Source organism: Phascolarctos cinereus, unplaced genomic scaffold (genome assembly GCF_003287225.1).
Source record: "Phascolarctos cinereus isolate Bilbo 61053 unplaced genomic scaffold, phaCin_HiC Scaffold_726;HRSCAF=1367, whole genome shotgun sequence".
NCBI classification, from domain to species: Eukaryota; Metazoa; Chordata; class Mammalia; order Diprotodontia; family Phascolarctidae; genus Phascolarctos; species Phascolarctos cinereus.
Window position 1 is genome coordinate 146514676 of NW_027556098.1, and position 18693 is coordinate 146533368.

The 18693-nt window shown below is 39.4% G+C and overlaps 1 protein-coding gene across 1 annotated transcript in view; it reads right to left on the reverse strand.

Moving 5' to 3' along the window:
• Positions 1 to 2123: 2123 nt before the first annotated feature.
• MARCO (macrophage receptor with collagenous structure) overlaps positions 2124 to 18693 on the reverse strand; it is a 53002-nt gene continuing 36432 nt past the window's right edge. Inside the window, exons 13-16 of the mRNA XM_020972928.2 lie at positions 7424 to 7468; positions 5820 to 5900; positions 3659 to 3832; positions 2124 to 2472 (exon numbers count right to left, since the gene is read on the reverse strand). Coding sequence (XP_020828587.2) covers positions 2342 to 2472; positions 3659 to 3832; positions 5820 to 5900; positions 7424 to 7468 — 431 coding nt within the window. The 3' untranslated portion in view covers positions 2124 to 2341. The remainder of the gene's footprint in view (positions 2473 to 3658; positions 3833 to 5819; positions 5901 to 7423; positions 7469 to 18693) is intronic.

An 18693-nucleotide genomic window follows, 5' to 3' on the forward strand; every position in this document is an offset into this window, starting at 1 on the left:
TGAGTTGGTAATTTGCTTCCCCACTGCTAAATTGGTTCTGAGGTGGTTTTCATGGTTGTTTGGAGGGGAATTTGGATAGGCTCCAGAGAGTTTTTGTTTCACTCAGACATAGTGAAAAAAAAAAGGGAGTCATGACCTCTATCTTAGACCAGGCTAGCTCTCAGGACAGGTCCTATACCTACTTTTAGCAAGGTTATGGAGTCTTCCAACTGCCCATTTTAGAAACTGTCTTTCTCCATTCTATCTATCTATCTATCTATCTATCTATCTATCTATCTATCTATCCTGTATCCTATTTTTATCAGATAATTCTAGATCATATATTTATTATAGAGTTTAAAGGAACTTTGTAGAACTAGCTATATCCCTAAACTTTGCAGATGAGGAAACCAGTACACAGAGGAAACACTGAAGCAAAGTGATGATTGTAGCCAGCTTTAGTATAGATCAAACCCATTTCTTCTTGCTCAGTCATCAGTCGATAAAGAAGATGAACAAAAGCTGGAACCATTGCCATTTATAAATTCTATAATCCTGTGACTTCAGTTTCCTCATCTATAAATGAGGTTTATTCTAGCTATAGACCTACAATTGTATGTTCATTTTATAACCAAAAGTTCTATTGGAAACTGGATGGAAGTGAGCTTTTATTGGTTGGGAACTCCACTTAAAATACATATTTATTATTTCATTATGTCCCCTCCTTCCATTCCAGCTGGAGTAGATGGAGTGATAGATTTGAAGTCATGAAGGTCTGGGTTCAAATCCTACTTTTGATATGAAATAACTGTGAGACTCTGGAAAAATCACTTAATCTTTCTGAGCCTCAGTTTCCTCATCTGTAAAATGAGGATAAAATAGCATTTTCCTGGTTTTGTGGCTCAGATGGGATAATACATGAAACTTTCTACAGACTTTTGAAATTCTATGTAAATATGAATTATGATTATTAATTATATTCAATCCCATGAGTATTTACTGTACTTAACATTACTCTGGCACAGTTCTTGCCCTCAGTAAACAAAGTTTATTTTTTCAATAAAATGTGAGCTCCTTAAAGGCAGGGACTCTATTGTTTTCCCCTTGAACCCTTGTGGGCTGACACAGTGTCTTATAGCTGACACTTAACACTAGGCACTACATAAATGCTTGTTGCATTGAGTGGACTATAATTAAATTACCTAAGTGAGGCATTCAAACTCTTTGGTATTACCTAAACCTCCTTCTGTTTTCTCCTTTGCTAAAGATTTTTTTATCTTGGCCCCTATTTACAATATTATGGTCATTCTAGGAATCCATTATAATCTTCCCTCTTGAACCAGCCTTTGGAATCTTTCCAGAGCGGCAGTGCAGCAGCACTCTGGGAATGCGTCAGTCCCCTGACTAGGCAAGCACTCTAAGGATGGAGCAACTCTGGGGAATGAATTTGTTCCTATTTCTTTTTGGGGGTGGGGAGGAGAAGTCCTGACATGTTTTATTACCTTTTTTTTTCCTGCCTAGCTCTCCTCTAAAGCAAGAGTTCTTAACCTGGTGTCCACAGACCCATGTGGATAAATTTCAGGGAGTCCAAGAACTTGCATGGGGAAAAAAAATTACATCTTCATTTTCACTAACTTTTGATTTCATTTGAAAATATTATTGTAACTGGAGGTCCATTGGCTCCATGATACAAATATGGTAAAGAATCCCTGTCCTAAAGGAAAGTAAGGTCTCAAGGCTGATGTCTAAGTCTCCTGTTTCTTTGAGAAACCACAGATAGACCTTTCAGATTTTGCCCATATCTATCTCTGCTTTACCTCAAACTTTCCCATCAATTTCACATTGACTACCAGACCACTTTGATGGTGGATTTTCTGGACATACAGAAAGTTGGTGAGATGATTTTGAGATAGAGAGCTTCATATGCCCTTCATATCATGACACACAGCCTGCCGTCTAATCTGCCTATGCATGGACTTTGGCCTGCTTTGCATATAACCATGTAAAAGGAAAGGAAGCAATTGGTAGTTGGGACAGTTCAAGGGGCTTTCATCAGTTCATTTTCTGGGATCCACCTCTGGTCCAGGAGTGGAGAATTAGCTTCATTTTTCAGTATTGGCTTCAGTCAAAGAAAACACAACCAGTGAGTGTGTCAAGCAGAGCTTTTTTTTTTTCTTTCCTTAAGGATCTTTCCTTAAGCAGCATAGGAGTGATACAGAGTGAAGTCATCCACACATAGACAAGCATGTATATTTAATATAGGACACCTTGAGAGTGAAGCTAGTCACCTAAGGATTGGCAATCAGGTTACAGGTTAGGCTTCAAGGATTTTGGAGACAATATGGGAAGTTCTCTGTGGGAATCAGCTGCATATTACCCCAGCATCTTCATTGTGGTTACAGTTATGAGTGCCCCAGGGACTTTTCCTGCAATCCCAGAGGCTAACTTCATGGCCACTGCATTCAACGTCATCCAACCAAATTTGTCCAGAACCTTTCAAATGACAACAATGAAAAGGATCATTAAATCAAAGACTTCCAACTCAGGATAAAACAACCTGTTAACAACCTATAACCCTATCCACAATGGTGGGACTATCCAATGAGGTCCTCTTAAAAGGTTTGGTGGAGGTCTTGGAGTTGGCATCATATTCATTCAACTGCTAAATCATATGGACTCTAATTTCAGATTGTCTCCCATTTCCCTTTCTCTCCCTTACCATTGCCACAGCCTTTGCCCAGGGCCTTGATCTTACATGCTGACTACTATAGTAGGCTTTCATCTGGTCTTCTTGCCTCTAGTTTTTCCCACTGCCATCACCTCTGGATTATTCCAGGTCCCCTTAAATTTCATACCCTTTGCTAAGGCTGTGTTGCTATACTCTGCTCCCTCCTTCCTCCCCAATACCTCCTTGCTACTTGTGGAAATGGCACCTTGTACTCTGAGGCTCAGCTTAGGTTATTCATTGTTCAGTCATTTTTCAGTTGTGTCTGACTTTGTGACTCCATTTGGGGCTTTCTTGGCAGAGATACATTGCCATTTCCTTCTCCAGTTTATTTTGCAGGTGGGAAAACTGAGGCAATTAGGATTAAATGACCTGCCCAGGATCATAGCTAGTATATGAGGCCGGGTTTGAACTCAGGAAGATAAGTCTTCCTGACTCCAGGCCCAGCACTCCAGCACAATCTAGGTACTATTGAGGTTCTACCTATTCCATAAAATCTTCCCAGAAGCACTCCTTTCAGCAGCCCTTCTCTGCTGCTCTCCAGGTGTCCAGAACCCTTATGCTATATTCTGGCTGTCCAAAGATATCTCCTACATCAGCTCATCTAACTCTGCTCTCCTTTCAAAACTCCCGCCACACACAAATATTACAATTCCAGTTCACCATGGGTGGCTAGGAATTCAGAAGAATGTCATCTAGCTAGATGATTAAAATAATCCAAACTGGCGTATGAATAGCTGTTGGACTTATCTCTGGGGATATTGGATTTGAGAAGAGCTTATAATCCAAATGAAAATTTTAAGTAATGGGATATTGGGGGAGATCCTTTTGAGTCAAAGATTTCTAAGTCTTTGGCTTCTAATTTATGAAAATTTTATTGGAATTGGTGATGAATCCCTCAAATAGGTATCCAAGGAATACTGGATTATTTGTTTGCTCCAGTTTTCGACTTACCTCCTCCTACACTGGTGACTGCAGTCCCTGACCTGTACCCCATCATGCGACAGAAGACAGTGGCATCGGAAGCATCCCAGGAGTCATCACATATAGTGCCCCAAACACCCTTGTAGAAAATTTCAGCACGGCCTTTGGACCCTCCACCAACAATTCTAACCAAATGTCTTTGGTCTGTGGGGAAGGTAGAAAAGATTTGCAAGGAAGATGTGAGGAAACCAATGTTCTGTCCCACAGCAACACCAATAGGGCCCAGGGACAGAAATCCAGCTGATTTGTACAACGATATCACTACAATTTCATTGACATCCATTGTTCTGAGACATTGTATATTGATTCCTCAGATTTGCAATTCTTGCTAGTAAAATCCTCTTGACCACTTTCCTAGCCTTTGGGATTCGGTGTCCCTGGGTCTTCTGGCTTGACCCAGAGTGCCTTCTGCTTTACTTTGTCTGATCATGACTAGAACCATAAACCTCTTTCCCTTGAAGAGTCCTCATCCTTTGGTTCTATTTATTGCTCTTAATTACCAACATATTTTTGCTCTGTCCACTTGAATTTAACAAGCACCTTAAAAACCTGCTAAATTATAGTACTACCTTAAAATAAAGGGTTTTTTTTAAAGTAAATAACTATTTTAATAGAAATTAGCTGGATCATATATTCTTCATGCTTCTCTCATGCCAGGAATCAGTTAGCCTTCCTCCTTCCTTTCTTCTCTTTTTCCCTCCCTTTCTCCTCCCTCCCTCTCTCCCTCCCTTCCTTCCCCTCTTCTTCATTTAGTTATTTATCTGTCCAAATCTCTGATTTCATTGGTTTAAAGATATAGCTCCTTGTGAGGAAGCTTCCTTTGTCAGTGCAGATCAGAAACCTACCCTACAACTTATAGACTTGTTTGATTGAGGAACCAAGAGGTTAATTGACTTGCCCAGGGCCACTTAGCTAGTATGTTTCAGAGGTTGGACTTAAACCTCAGTCTTCCTGACTCTGAAGTTAGCTCTCTCTCCACTACCTGGCACTCCCTCTGCAAATATACCTGAAGTACTACCATTCACTAGATGATAGTTCTTAGAATATCAGGGAGCAAGCATTCCAAAGGGCAGCTACTCAGACTGAATATTTGTTGGTCTTGCAAATCCAGTCTGATTAGTTTTGACAAATGTCATAGGAGAAAAAGAAATGAAAAGAAAAAGAAATTTGAGAATTGGAGCTAGAGACCATAGACCAGTTCTCTAGTATGCCCTGAGTGTTTGCCTGGTATGCACCTGATTCCTCAAAGCAAAGAATAATACTGTCTAGTGGGGGGGAAAATCAGAATCATCTTCTGGTAGCTAGTTCCCCATCATTCCTGCCTTTTCTGGTGCAGTGTTGACACTGAAAGATGTAATGTTTCAATATTTCAAAGAGTCGGTGGTTTTATCAGTATGAGACTTCCTCCACCAATATAAATCTCAAGGCCTCTGTGCCATAATTGTTTCTTTAATCCAACCCACAAGTTGGTGACCAAGCTTCTTCAGGTGAACCTCTGAGGCATCCTGAGCTAGAATCAGATGATGGTTCATGGCTGGGTCTACCAGTTGACATGGCTTTTGGGACCCCACGCACATCTCCAGGCCATGTTAAAACATCAGAAGATTTTAGTGTTCTCCTCTTCTAAAGGATAAATTAAGATAAAAGTGGGCAATATCTGGTTGTCCTTCTATGTGATGAAAGAAAATGAGTCATTATGAAGGCAGGCCAGTTAGAATTTCCTTACTTTCCTTTTGGGGGAATTAATCCCACCTGAGGGGAACCTGAGGGATGGAGAAGAGAACAAGTACTCCCTTGTCCAGTTCTATCAGTAGAATTGAATTAAATTAAAATGAGTCACAGCAATGTATTCGATTTGCTTTGGAGAGGCTTTCCAGCTTCTACTATTGTCCACTTCTACTCAGGAGCAAAAATACATGGGCTTAATCTGCAGGTAGTGGGAAGGGGGTCATAGGAAGGGACTTCACTAGAGGGCATTGATTGATATTAAGATGGGATCCATCTGTTAAGGACAGATTTACTGACATCCTTCCTAGAGGGAGGGGGAGGGATGCAATGACCCTGAAAACTTAAAATCAGACTCCACAAAACCAAACCAAACCAAACCAAACCAACCCCAACCCAGTCTTACTTTGGTCTCCTTTTTCTCCTTTGGTGCCAGGTTCACCTTTATTCCCCACATTTCCTTGGGCTCCTTTCTGACCTGGAGGACCTATGGCAGAGAAAAGAGGTGGTATGTGGTTCCTATCCCAGTCTTTTATTATAAGAGGAACCTAATGGAGAATGAGAGGGACAAGGAGGAGCAGGAGGGAGTGAGAACGTTCAATTGCAAGAGATTTTCAGCTCTTTTTGTGATGATGTTAGCTGTCCTCAGACTCCACTGAGGTCAAAAGATGGTAGGAAAAATACAGATTTGGAATCAGAAGACCTAGTTTGAATCTCAGCTATGCCACTTACTAATTGTATGACCATGGACAAGTTCTTTAGTTCCTCTGGCCTTAATTTTCTCATACGCAAAATAAGGAGGTTAAACTAGAGGATATTTGTCAGAGGTGGTCCCCACCTAGTAATTTATGTATAATTCAGCCACTGAAATTGGTACTGCCTCCCTGCCCCAATCTGTGTTTAACAGAAATCAGGAAGCAGACCTATGAAAAATCAGACAGCCAGTCCAAAAGAAATTATATACTCTCTTCTTCTTCCTTTCATAATCCTTTTAGTTCAATATTCACAGAACCCCAAAGGCTATAACAATCTTTCAATTAAATTAGTTTAGCTGAAGAGTGTCAGTTAAACTGGTTATTTGACCTGATGTAGCTCAAGCTGGTCTGCTTGACTGGTGGTCAACTGATTGAAGTGCCCTATCATCCAGTTGTTTATTTTCTAATTGGTGAGGCTATACAAGCCTGAACACCAGGACAAATTCTGGAAATGATCTGGATACTCTGGCTCCTTGCCTATGTACAGCTGTTTTGGCATCCTAGATATTTGACTTTGGGTAAAAGCCTTAGTCTGAGTATATTGACTGAAGGCAGATGGTTGACAGAGTGCTGGACCTGAAGTCAAGAAGACTTGGGCTCAAATCTTGTTTTAGACCTGAGCTGTGTGCTACAGACAAAATCCTCTCTGTACCTCAGTTTCCTCATCTGTAAAATGAGGCAGTTAGACTGGAGGGCCCTTATGGCTCTAAATGTATGATTTTATGATCCTGGCCTGATGAGAGCCAGATACGGTGCAAATTGTTTGCAGGGTAAAGAGGTATATGGGCATCAACAGTGAAGATTGTGTGATTTGAACCAAACCTTTCAGATCTGTGATTTTACAAAATTTGTTGCACAACTGGCAAACATAGTTACCTTATTTTATCCAAATGTAATGTATTTGCACATATGCTAAACATTCTGACTGTTCCCCACAGCACCCTCCATCCCTACTCCCACCCTAATTTGGGATGTGTGTTTACATTATTCTCTTCAGTTTTTTACAAGGGGCAACTGGGACCCCAAGAGACCTGTTGACTTCCCTCAGGTCACACCACACCCAAGCTAGTATAAGAACCAGAAGCCCTGGATTTCCTTATAGTCCCTTCAAGTCCATTACAACCTGGGGACTGGTGGGGGAGGGGAGGAGAGAAGGAAGGGGCTGGTGCGCATTTCAAAGTCACAGAGACCTGCCATTTGAATGCACAGACTCTAGTCATCTCTTTGAGAAATTAAAATCAAGCAAGTACTCTACCTGAAGCTCCCATTTCTCCTTTTGTCCCTTTTTGTCCTTGATGCCCTAAGAGAAAAACAAAAAAAGAAAAAAGAAAAAAAGAGGGAAGAAGATAATAAAACTTAGATATTAGACACTTTTAATCTTAAGATACTTTCTACTTATTGTCTGATTAATGCAGGAGGGAAGACACATTGGTTCTCTAGGATTTTTAAAAGGCCCCTTTACTTAGCATAAATGGAGACAGAATTGCAGATGAGTACTAGCCTGTGTCTTCATGTCCAACAGAACCAAATGGGGCTATAAACCTTGGCTCTCCAGGCCTTATGCTCCCTGCCTGAGCCTGTTATGCAGTAATTCAACAAAACTGTTCAGTGCTTCCTGCTTACAGAACGTTCCCATTGCTAACACATGGGGAGGTGCAAAGCTGAGAAATATAGTCTTGGTTCCTGTCCTCAGAGAATTAGCAGTCTAGTAAGTGCACATAGCTATAGGAATAAAAGCTCTTTGATGATAGGAACTGTTTCATTTTTGGCTTTGTATTCTCAACACCCAGCACAGCGTCTTCCACATGGTGGAAGCTGAACCACTACTTACACATGATAGCTATAACACTGTAATACATGAATGTATTGGAGAAGTCCAAAGGAAAAGTCTGAAGGGGAAGCTTATTATGGAGGGGGATAGTGGGGATCAGGAAAGGCTTCAAGGAGGAGGTGGTGGCATTTGAATTGGGCTTTAAAGGGTAGGTAGGCATTCAATAGAGAAAAATGAGGAGGGGGGGATTGGCTGACATAGAGAAGGGCTGAACAAAGTCTTGGAGGGAGGAAAACAGGGTATGTTCTGGGGACATAAAGTAGAAATTGATGGGTAAACTGAATTGAGATACTAGATAATTTGTCATCTCATTCATAGAGAATAAAAGCATTGAGTCCCAAGATACACTTTTGATGGGAGTTGATACAGGGGACTCAATCATGACACAGTAGCCATTAGATTTGGGTGCATTGCACACAGTAGGAGCCCAAGAAGTTTGATTGCTCTGGGGGAATCTGTGTCAGATCAGTACTAAAGTCAGGAAGAGGGAAGAATACTTTTAATAGAGTACAGCAACTGTTTGTAGTTCTATGAAGAATAATAACTTCATATTTGGAATTAGAATTGTGTCAATATGGAAAAATATTGACAAAGGCTTGGTCTCTATTGTGAGATGAAATTCACACACTGATTGTCATTTACTAGCACTCAAACTGGTAATAAAGTTTGGGGGCGTTAGTTCAAATGAATGATTAGGACCCAGCATAGAAATGCAAAATATCTAGTTATAGAATGAGACCTTTGCCATTCAGGTTAGTGACATTTTTCTTTCATTAAATGTCTGTTTTAAGGGATCATAGTACAGATAATTAGACTTTATGTGAATTTAGACCTTCCAGGTAGAGCTTGTCACTCCTCCTTCTCAATTACAACCATTTTATGTTAACACATTTAGATGAACTTTTTAGGTTTACTGAAGATCCTGAGAATATTTTGGCAGACACAATATTTTTGAGCGTTATTTTATTTGGTACCTAGTATTGAGATAGCATAGTGTATTGGAAAGAGCGTTGAATTTGAAGTCAGAGCACGTAAGTTCAAATGCCAACTTAGTATCATAAAATCATAGGTCAAGAATTGGAAGGGGCCCAAGAGGCCATCTAGTTCATCAGCTTCATTGTTCAAATGAGGAAACTTTATCGTAGGGAAATTAAGTGATTTGCTAAGGTCCCACAGGTAGTATCAGAGGTATGTTTTGAAACCAGTGCTCTTGATACTCTGTCATTTGCTACCCAAGTGACCTTGGGTGAGTCACTTATTCTACATGGGCCTCAGTTTTCTCATCTCTAAGATGAGGGGGTTGGACTAGATGACTTTTAAGATTCCTTTTAGCTCTGGATCTTTCACCCTATGACCCTGATATGATCCCTGAGGCAGAATTTTATATGTGTATATACACACACTTACACACACACACACATGTATGATAGCGAGAGGGACTATTACTAGGACAATTAAGTGAACTGGGGTGCCTTTGTTTTCTTCTGGAACACCTATAAATTATGTTCTACTGAGAGATTAATGCCTTTTTTACATAATGAGTTCCCATCTGGAAACTTGGCCTGAGTTAATCAAAATTGGACAAACACCATAGTCCCTTTGATTTGGGGAATACCAACATCCTGACACTGAAAAATATATCTATAAATATCACTGAAAAAAAGATCCCTAGATCGTGACATCTGGCCTCCAGTACTAACTTAACAAGGTGCTGCCTGGCTACTGGACAACGGGAAGACCCCTCAGAAATGTATCTCCGAGTCACCATAGGAGGTTACAGTTTAAAGACATTTGAATTGTTTTGGGCATATTGCAGGAGTATTATACAGAGATTTATTCACATTTTAATTGCTGTGTACCTGAAATTGGAAAATGTAATATTATGTTTACTCTGGTTGCCAGAATTAAGGACGATATCAGATAAATCAATTGAATCAATTGATTTGAATCAATCTTTTGTGGTGGCCTGGTTAAATGCAAATGGGACTCATGATGTATGAACCAAAGCTATGGAAGTAACGTCTAAAATGTCTACCGGTGACAAAATGTTCTCTTCCCCTAAAAGTGGAGAAGATGGTCTTCTGGTTGGGCTTTAAAAGATGAAGAAAAATTCAATAGGTGAAAAGGAGAAAGGAGAATATTCCAAGAAAAGTGTAAACAAAAACACTGAAGTATGACACTATGTGTGCATATATATATATATACATATATATGTACGTGTGTGTGTGTATATCTGTGTGTGTGTGTGTGTGTGTGTGTGTATGTGTGTGTATCTGTTTGAGAGGGTGGGGGTGGGAGATAAGTGGATAAAGATTTATTCAATTCAGCTAAGAGCACAAAGTAACAGGGGAAGAAATATGGGATAAAGCTGAAAAGGTAGAAAGGTGCCAGGCTGTGGAAGGCTTTGAATGGCAGGCAGAGAAGTTTGAATTTTACTTGATAGATGCTAGGTAGCCACACTGAAGAAATTTGAATAGAGGAGAGACCATTTCCAGATTTTTGTGGTAGAAAGATGATCTAGCAGAAGAATTAGAGGAGGAAAGAAATGAGGCAAGAAAACCTTCAAGGACTATCTTGTGATAGTCCTGGTGGGTGGTAATGAGAAATGTATGAGGGTGTTGGCAACTGGAATAGAGAAGAGATGTAAGAAATACTACAAAGGTGAAATCAAGACAATTTATTAAATAAGAAGTAAGGTAGAAGGAGAGGAGCTAAGTGGCTCAGCAGTTAGAATGCCGGGCCTGGAGACAGGAAGGTTTATCTTCCTAAGTTCCAAGTCAGCCTCTAACCCTTGGTCAAGTCACTTCATCTTGTTTGCCTCAGTTTTCTTATGTGGAAAATGAGCTAGAGAAGGAAATGGTAAACCACTCCGGTATCTTGGCAGATCAAGAAAACCCCAAAGGGGCCACTAAAAGTTGGACATGCCTAAAACGACTGAACTGAAGGTAGATGGAGGAATCAAAGTTAGCCTCAAGGTTAATAACATGAGAAACTGGATGAATGGAGGCTCCACAGATAGAAATAATGAAGTCAAAAGGTTGAACATGCTTATGGGGAAAAAATTAATGAGCTCAGTCTGAGGCATGTGAAGTCGTGGGGATGTGGAACACCCAAGTATAGATGTCCTTCAGGCAGTTGAAGATGAAAGTCTAGAACTCATTAGGTCTGGTTGGAGATGGAGATTTGGATGTCATTTCCAAAGAGCTGAATCTGTGGAAATTAATGAGATTTCCAAGGAAACAGTGAAAGGCCAACAGAGACTTTGAAGGACCACTCACATAGGGGTCAGGAATGAGATGGATACAGCAAAGGAAATAGGGGAAGGGAAACAGGACAGTTTTGTGTCTCTGAAACACAGGGAAGAGAATATTCAAAGGAAATGTGGTCATAGGATCATAGATTATAGCTGCAAGGCACATTAGCAATCATCTTATGCATTCCTTTCATTTTTACATGTGAAGAAACTGAGACCCAGATAAATTAAATAACTTGCCGAAAGTCTCATTTTCAGCAGTGTCAAAAATTACCAAAAGGAGGCTGAAGGTTGAAAAAAAAACTAAAGGATTTGAGTTAAGGAAGTTATTGGTAATATTTGAGAGAGTAATTTCAGTAGTGTGTTTGGGGCCAAAGTCAGATTACAAGAAGTAGAACAGTAAGTACTAAGGAAGAAGAGGCAGCAGGTATAGAAATTTTTTTAAGAAGTGGGGAGAGAAATGGAACAGTAGCTGGATATGGCGGAAGGGTTAAAGGAAGGCTTGTTATTCAAGAGACTATCATTTTTGTAGTCAAGTGGGAAGGATACAGTGGAAAGGGAGAGACTAAAGATGCATAAAAGGAAGTAGATGACAACTGGAGGAAAGTCCTAGAGGAGCAGGAGGAAATGGGATCAAGTGTGAGGAGTATATAAAATTCTTCTTTGACCAGTGGAAGGCAGAGAATGGATGGTGATGCTAAGAAGTTATGAAAACACAAGAACTGAGGAAGACCCTTTTCAGAAGGCTGACATCTCTATAGGGAAGGAGAAGACTGAATCGGTGCTCAATTGTCAAAACCAAAGGCTTTTCTCAGTCCTCTTCACACAGCTAGAAAGAGACTGGTTCTCCACTTGGATGAATGACATTGACATCCCTAATTTGCCTTACTACCCATAATAGGAGCTTAATCTATGTTAAATGAGTCAATTGTGACTAACTATCCAAATGTGGATTATGACTCCCTGAGTGGAGGATATCATCAAGGGAATAAATTGAACTAAACTCAAGCGCTCTGATGATGCCAGGGGAGCTCAACTGAAAAGCTAGAGATGTTGCTTGCATGTCTTTTTTTTTTTTTTAAAGAAAATTCTTTTTAAATAGGAGAAGGGACAGAGAGATGAAGATAGAGAGAATCCAGGTTATGATGACCTGGTGTGCTAATGATACAGCCTTCCAGAAGTGCTTGTGACTTGGCCAGCGTGCTGATTTGCTTGCTTAACTGTACCTTTTTGTTACAATGGAAGTATCTATTAAGTGTGTGTTTGTGTGTGTGTGTCTGGGGGGGAAGGGACTGATTCATTCAGAAATGAAAATGATATAAAAAAAGGTATTAGTAAAGCTTTTTAATATATGATATAATACATATGACACTTCAAATATGTGAGGTTTCACATATATTATACATACATACATACATACATACATATATATATACATATATATATATATATATATATATATATATATATATGTATATATATATATATATATATATATATATATATATATGAGGTAGTATAGTGGAAAGGGAATTGGCTTTGAAGACAAGAAGACTGGGGTTCAAGTCCTGCCTTAGACACATATTGGTTCTGGCCCTGGGCCATGACCCTAGGTAAGTCATACCATGTGTTGGTCTGTATATCTACATGTGCATGTGTATGCATGTATGCATGCTGTTGTTATTGTTGTTTGTCCTTCATTTGCAAAAAGGACCATGACATCAAGAAGGTGAAGCAATGACATACAAGTGATTTGGATTTAAATGAGGGAGAGCTGTGCAAAGGAACCAGCCTCACTTTTTTCTCTGGAACCATCTGGGTCCAGTGGCAAGATATAGATCAGGACAACTGGAGATGGCCCAGGATGCAGTAGGGGACCTTGGCCTTTTCAAGCTAAGGTCTTTAACAGGTCTCAGTTTGTCTGAGGCAACACCCATTCAGAGTTTAAGTCTTAATAAGAAATGAGGCAGAGAATAGCCTCTTTACCTAGTCACATGTATACTATATAGTATATACTTACATGCTATAGGATATATACACATATATTTATGGTGTGACCACATACATATACATGTACACAGAACCACATCTTATATTTATATATGCACACTTATAGAATTCATTCACTTGAACACACATTTATGTACATACATGTATATATGCACGTATGTGTATATGCATACACGTATAACCTTAGATAAATTGCTAACCTTTCCATATAGATTTGTGTATGTATATATACACAGTTTGTAGATATGTCTATGTGTATATTAGATATAGAGCTGGAAAGGATGTCACAGACCCTCTAATTCCACACCTTCATTGTCCATATGAGGAAAGCGAGACCCAGGGAAGTAAGGTGACTTGTCCAAGGTCATATCAGAGATGGTCCTCTGACTCTACTATACCACACTACAACTCCTCCCCTCTACCCATTTGTTCTCATATTATCATCTCCTGGGCCCCGAGGTAAAAATATTTATTCAATTATTCAGAGCAGGTAACAGAAGACATGGAATGGGCCTCAGTTATAACACATCCCATCTCTGATACTATGTCACTTTAGACAAGCTGCTTAACTTCCCTGAGCCTCCCTTTCTTTATCTTTAAAATGAGGACATTGGGCTAGATGGCATCTAAGGTCCTTTCCAGCTCTGTGTCTGTGATCCTATTGTAAGGCACCTACGTGGGAGAATGAATCCAGTGTGGGACTTGGAGTCAGGAAGACGTGAATTGAAAACCATCATCAGACACTTACTAGTTGTGTGACCCTGGGCAAGTTACCTTAAATCTTTGTCTGCCTCAGTTTCTTCATCTGTAAAATGGGGATAATAATAGCACCTACCTCCCAGGGTTGTTGTGAGGATGAAATGAGATAATATTTGGAAACTATTAATCTTAAGGCACAATGTAAATGCTTTAATGCTATCATTATCATCATCATCATCATCATTGTTATTGTAGTCAGGTAATATTCTCTTAAAATCCTACCTTTTCACATGGAGCAGGTTAGTTTCAAAAAGGGCAGTAGAAGTACTTTTGTGTAAAGAAAAAGAATTATACCAACTGGTTAAGAATATAAGATATTGCTTCTGTTGTTGATATTCTGATGCCTGGGAATAGCAGGAAAAGAATTTTGGTTTAATAAAAATTGCTAAAATATGTGTATGAACAAACAGTTTTCATATGTAATTTAAGCAGTTTTACGCAGAAGGTGATCTGTGGCATAAATATAAAGACTTAAATCATCCTGCAAGAAGATACAATAATGAGTTCTGTCTTGTTTGTAAGTGAACAGCTTGACGGTTTGTAGGGGCAGAGGAAAAGCTTTTTTATTAAAAATAAGAATAATATGAGTATGAAGAAAGAGTTTCAAGGATACCAAATGAAATGGAAGACCATGTCGAGAAATTTGTGCTGTTACAGTCCTGAAAGATCCAGGAAATAGGAAGCAGAAGCTGGGCTGTTAACAGCGAAGAGATTGAAGACCCAGGTAATAGTATCAGCAGGTAGTGAAAAATATATATTTGTTGGAGTTGTTTGAAGAAACCAGTAACAGGAGCAGTCATCTGAAGGAAAGATTTAACTATGGGATTTCTGATTGACAGCCTCACTGGAGCAGAGCTTCCATTCCAGGTGTTACTCTTCAGTGCCATCTAGAGTTTAAGTGAGGTAAAGCCTCAGAAATGCTTATTTTATCTTGCAGCCTTTCCTCTTTCCCTCTGAATTGAAAGGGAAAATAGAAAAGCAGAAAAAAAGGTTTGCAGTTGATGCATAGGATGAGATTCTGAGATTTAATATGATAACAAAGAGGCCTAGTAAATGAAGAGTTGGCTAAGCTTATTTGCCTTGAGGCAACTGAGGTAACTAGGGCTCTTATGTTGTGATCTCTGTTGCAATTTGATTGGATGATACAGAATTATGATAAATGAATACTAGCTGTGTTTGGTCTGTATTGTGCAGAGATAGCCAGCCCAATGACCTTTGCAATTCATTAGGCTCAAAGGAAATTACTATAGAAATTACCCGGTAATGTTTCCTCAATACCCTTTAAAAGGTGTGCAAGTTGAAAGGGCTTATAAATATTGTATCACTTTGAGCATAGAAGAGAAGTAGATTTGCCCAACTGAAAAGTGTGAAGTACTAGCAGGCAAGCCGTTAGTAGAGAAGTGGCCTAGTGTGTTGCATGTGTTCACAAATGGAGCAACAACATTAAAGCCTTCAGTTTAGAAGAGTGAATTAACTTGAATATATGGGTTTTCTTCCCTCATGTACTTCCCTGCTAGGTTCCTGTGTGTGACCACTCTCCCTCATATATACCAAAAACATTGGTGGTAGACTGTGACAAAGGTTTATGTGTAAATTTTAATGTGTTTTTGTCATTCATACACTTGGTTTAATATGTGAGTACCAGTGATGTATTTTTTTTTGTCTTCTTATGAAGTAGTTGGTTATATTTAGGATCTACAAGTATCATCATGTGAATTTCTGGTTTGTGTAAGTAGAAATATATTGACGGGGGCTCGAGTGGTGAGTAGAGGATGTATATGCCCCCTCAACAGGGTAACTCCTAGGATCCTGAGAAAATTTGAGTGTAATCAAATGGTGGTGGTCCTTGTCAAGGACCCAATGTGAAAACTGGTTGGATGGAATGAGTCAGCCCAAAGAATGAGTAGGTGCCTATACAAGAAGTATAAAGCACTATAGAAAAATGGTTGTATATAGCCCATATTCTACTGGGCATTACGCTATGAAATTCTTCCATATCTATCTATCTCCAACATATATTATATGTAACACTCCATATACACACACGGAGCATATATGTAGATAATTATATATAGCAGGTATACATATGTGTCATTACACATAACAATATGATAGGTAGAAAGGTAGATAGATAGATATGAAAGAGCTTGTAAGTGAGAGCCAGGAGACCAGAAGACACATTTAAAAGACAGCTGGGTCTGAGGGCTTGGGTGCAAGAGCCAAAGAGAAAGTGAATAGAAACAACAGGATTCCTAGTGATAAATGGCTATCCTCCACAACTGTGAAGAAGGTTGCTGATGAGACAGAAAATCTGACCAGTAAACAAAAGGGAATGTAGTCAGCATCCAGGTAGGAAAGGACTTGGTTCCATCATAATCCCAAGATTTGGGCCTTATATGCAAGAGGTATCATGGCCCAAAAGAAATGACTTGCCAAAGATTGTATAGTAAGTGGTAAAGCCAGAATCAAACCTAAGACCTTTGACTCTAAGCCTAGCATGCTTTCCACAGAATCATTCTGTATTGGACCTCACTGAGCACCAAGGAAATAGGGAGTATCAGTTGTCTCCTAGCCCAGAGAGCAAGAATAATGTGTGTGTGTGTGTATGTATATATGTATATATATAATATACTGTGTAAAATATATATGTGTGTGTGTACATACATACATACATACATGCATACATACACATATACACACACACACACACACACACACACACACACACATATATATATATATATACTGTGTAAAATGTTTTGGCTTTCTCTTCATACCATAGAAGAAATCTGAGTTATTATGGTATTAAAAGAAAAAATATGTTGCTATTATACAATATTATACATGTATCCTATGCATTTCTGACTTTCTAGACTTTTTTGGTGTCATCTGCTGGCCTTTTATGTTGTTTGTGTCTTTTGCAAACCAACCCCCCCAAATTCCCATTTAATTTCTTATGTTGGCCCATGATATATCAAAACTGCAGTGGGGAAAGTCACAATGTGGAAGGGATAATTGTATACATATACATATGCTACATATATATGTGTATCTATGTATCTATGTATATATATATATATGTAATATATTCTATATATTTATATATCTTTGAATTATGAAATTTGAATTTTATGGCCAACTTTTTGAAATCCAAATTTGATAAGATACTTATTTTTTCCTTGGCATCATGAGAAAGAAAAACTTTTTATTATAAGAAGATGAATAGTCATTACCATAGAAACAGTGGCTACAGACCTTGCTCTCGTTGGTAGAGTAGGAGAAGGCAGAAAATGATCTATTCATATTCACTGTACATTTGAGAAAATTTTCTGATTGTGACCCTTGGATTCTTGTTAAGCAGTCCCCTGAGGCAGTAGATCTCAAGTCATGAATTAATAATTAGGGAGTAGAGAGGTAGGTGTCATTAGAAGTTGGGTCAGGCACAGGAGTTCATTGGCTCCAGGGTGAGTCTGTCACCCCAAGTCTGCCAATGAGGAGGGATCAAAGTGAGGCCCAACAAGGAGTAGGAGGAGAGAGCAAAAACAAAAGTTCAGTCTGGAAGGAGACCCTGTACTGGATGCTTGGCTTGGGCAAGGATAATCCAAGCTTAAATTTGGAGCTGGAAGGAACCTTAGCAATCTTCCAGTCCAAACATTCTATTTTATAAATAAATATACAGACACAGAGACATACAGAGACAGAGACAGACAGTCAGACACAGAGAGAGACAAACACAGAGAAAGACAGAAAGACAGAGAGAGAAATTGCTTAGAGGATGACTAGCTCTAAGAGACGATGAGATGGGTGACAACCATCTTCAGAATCGAAGCTCAAAGGCAAGGGAGAAATCTTTAGAGGTTAGGTAAAGAAAGCTCTTTCTTTCAAAGGAACCAGTAGACTGCCAGTGGGTCATAGGATCATAGATTTAGATCATAGAAGAGACTTAGTCCAAGCCCCACATTTTACAAACGAGTAAACAGAGAGACCCAGAGAGGTTGATTAAATGACTTTCCCAAGACATAAAGATGGTAAGTGGCAGATCTGGCATTTGAAGCCAGATACTCTGATTGCAGATTGGTTCATTGGGTCATGGTGCCTCTTTGGCCAGTGTGAAGGGTGGGGAAGAGGACTATAATACAATCCTGAAAACCAGGAGAATGACTTGTCCAGAGCAGGGAGGAAGGGTGGGTAAGAAAGGAGAATGCTTATGGGGAGCTTGGGGATCCCAAAACCAGAACTCAAAGTTGAGGGAGTAGGTTTTGGAAGGACTGAGACATTTGGCAGCCTTGGCAAACTAAATCTATCAGCTAGAAATGTTTGATCTAGCAGGCAGATGAGACAGGATTAGGCCTGCTGACAGGGCAAGAGCTGGGGAAAAGGGACCATCTCTGTCAGTCAGCAGAGCATCAAGGAAGATGGAGATTTTGTTCCTATGACATTTGTATATGGGCTCAGTATTCAATGAGAAGATCTTTGTAGACTTATAAATATTTCCCCTTCATTTAACAGTAAAAATAATTAAAACCACCGACAAGAAGAATCCTTCATTGTTTACAGGGAACAGAACAAGACAGAAGGAAAAAACAAACAAACAAACTCTGTGTTTTCTTTGGATGGAAAAGCTGGGGAGGGAACTGGAAACCTCAAGTGGAGAGGTATTAGGAGTGAGAAC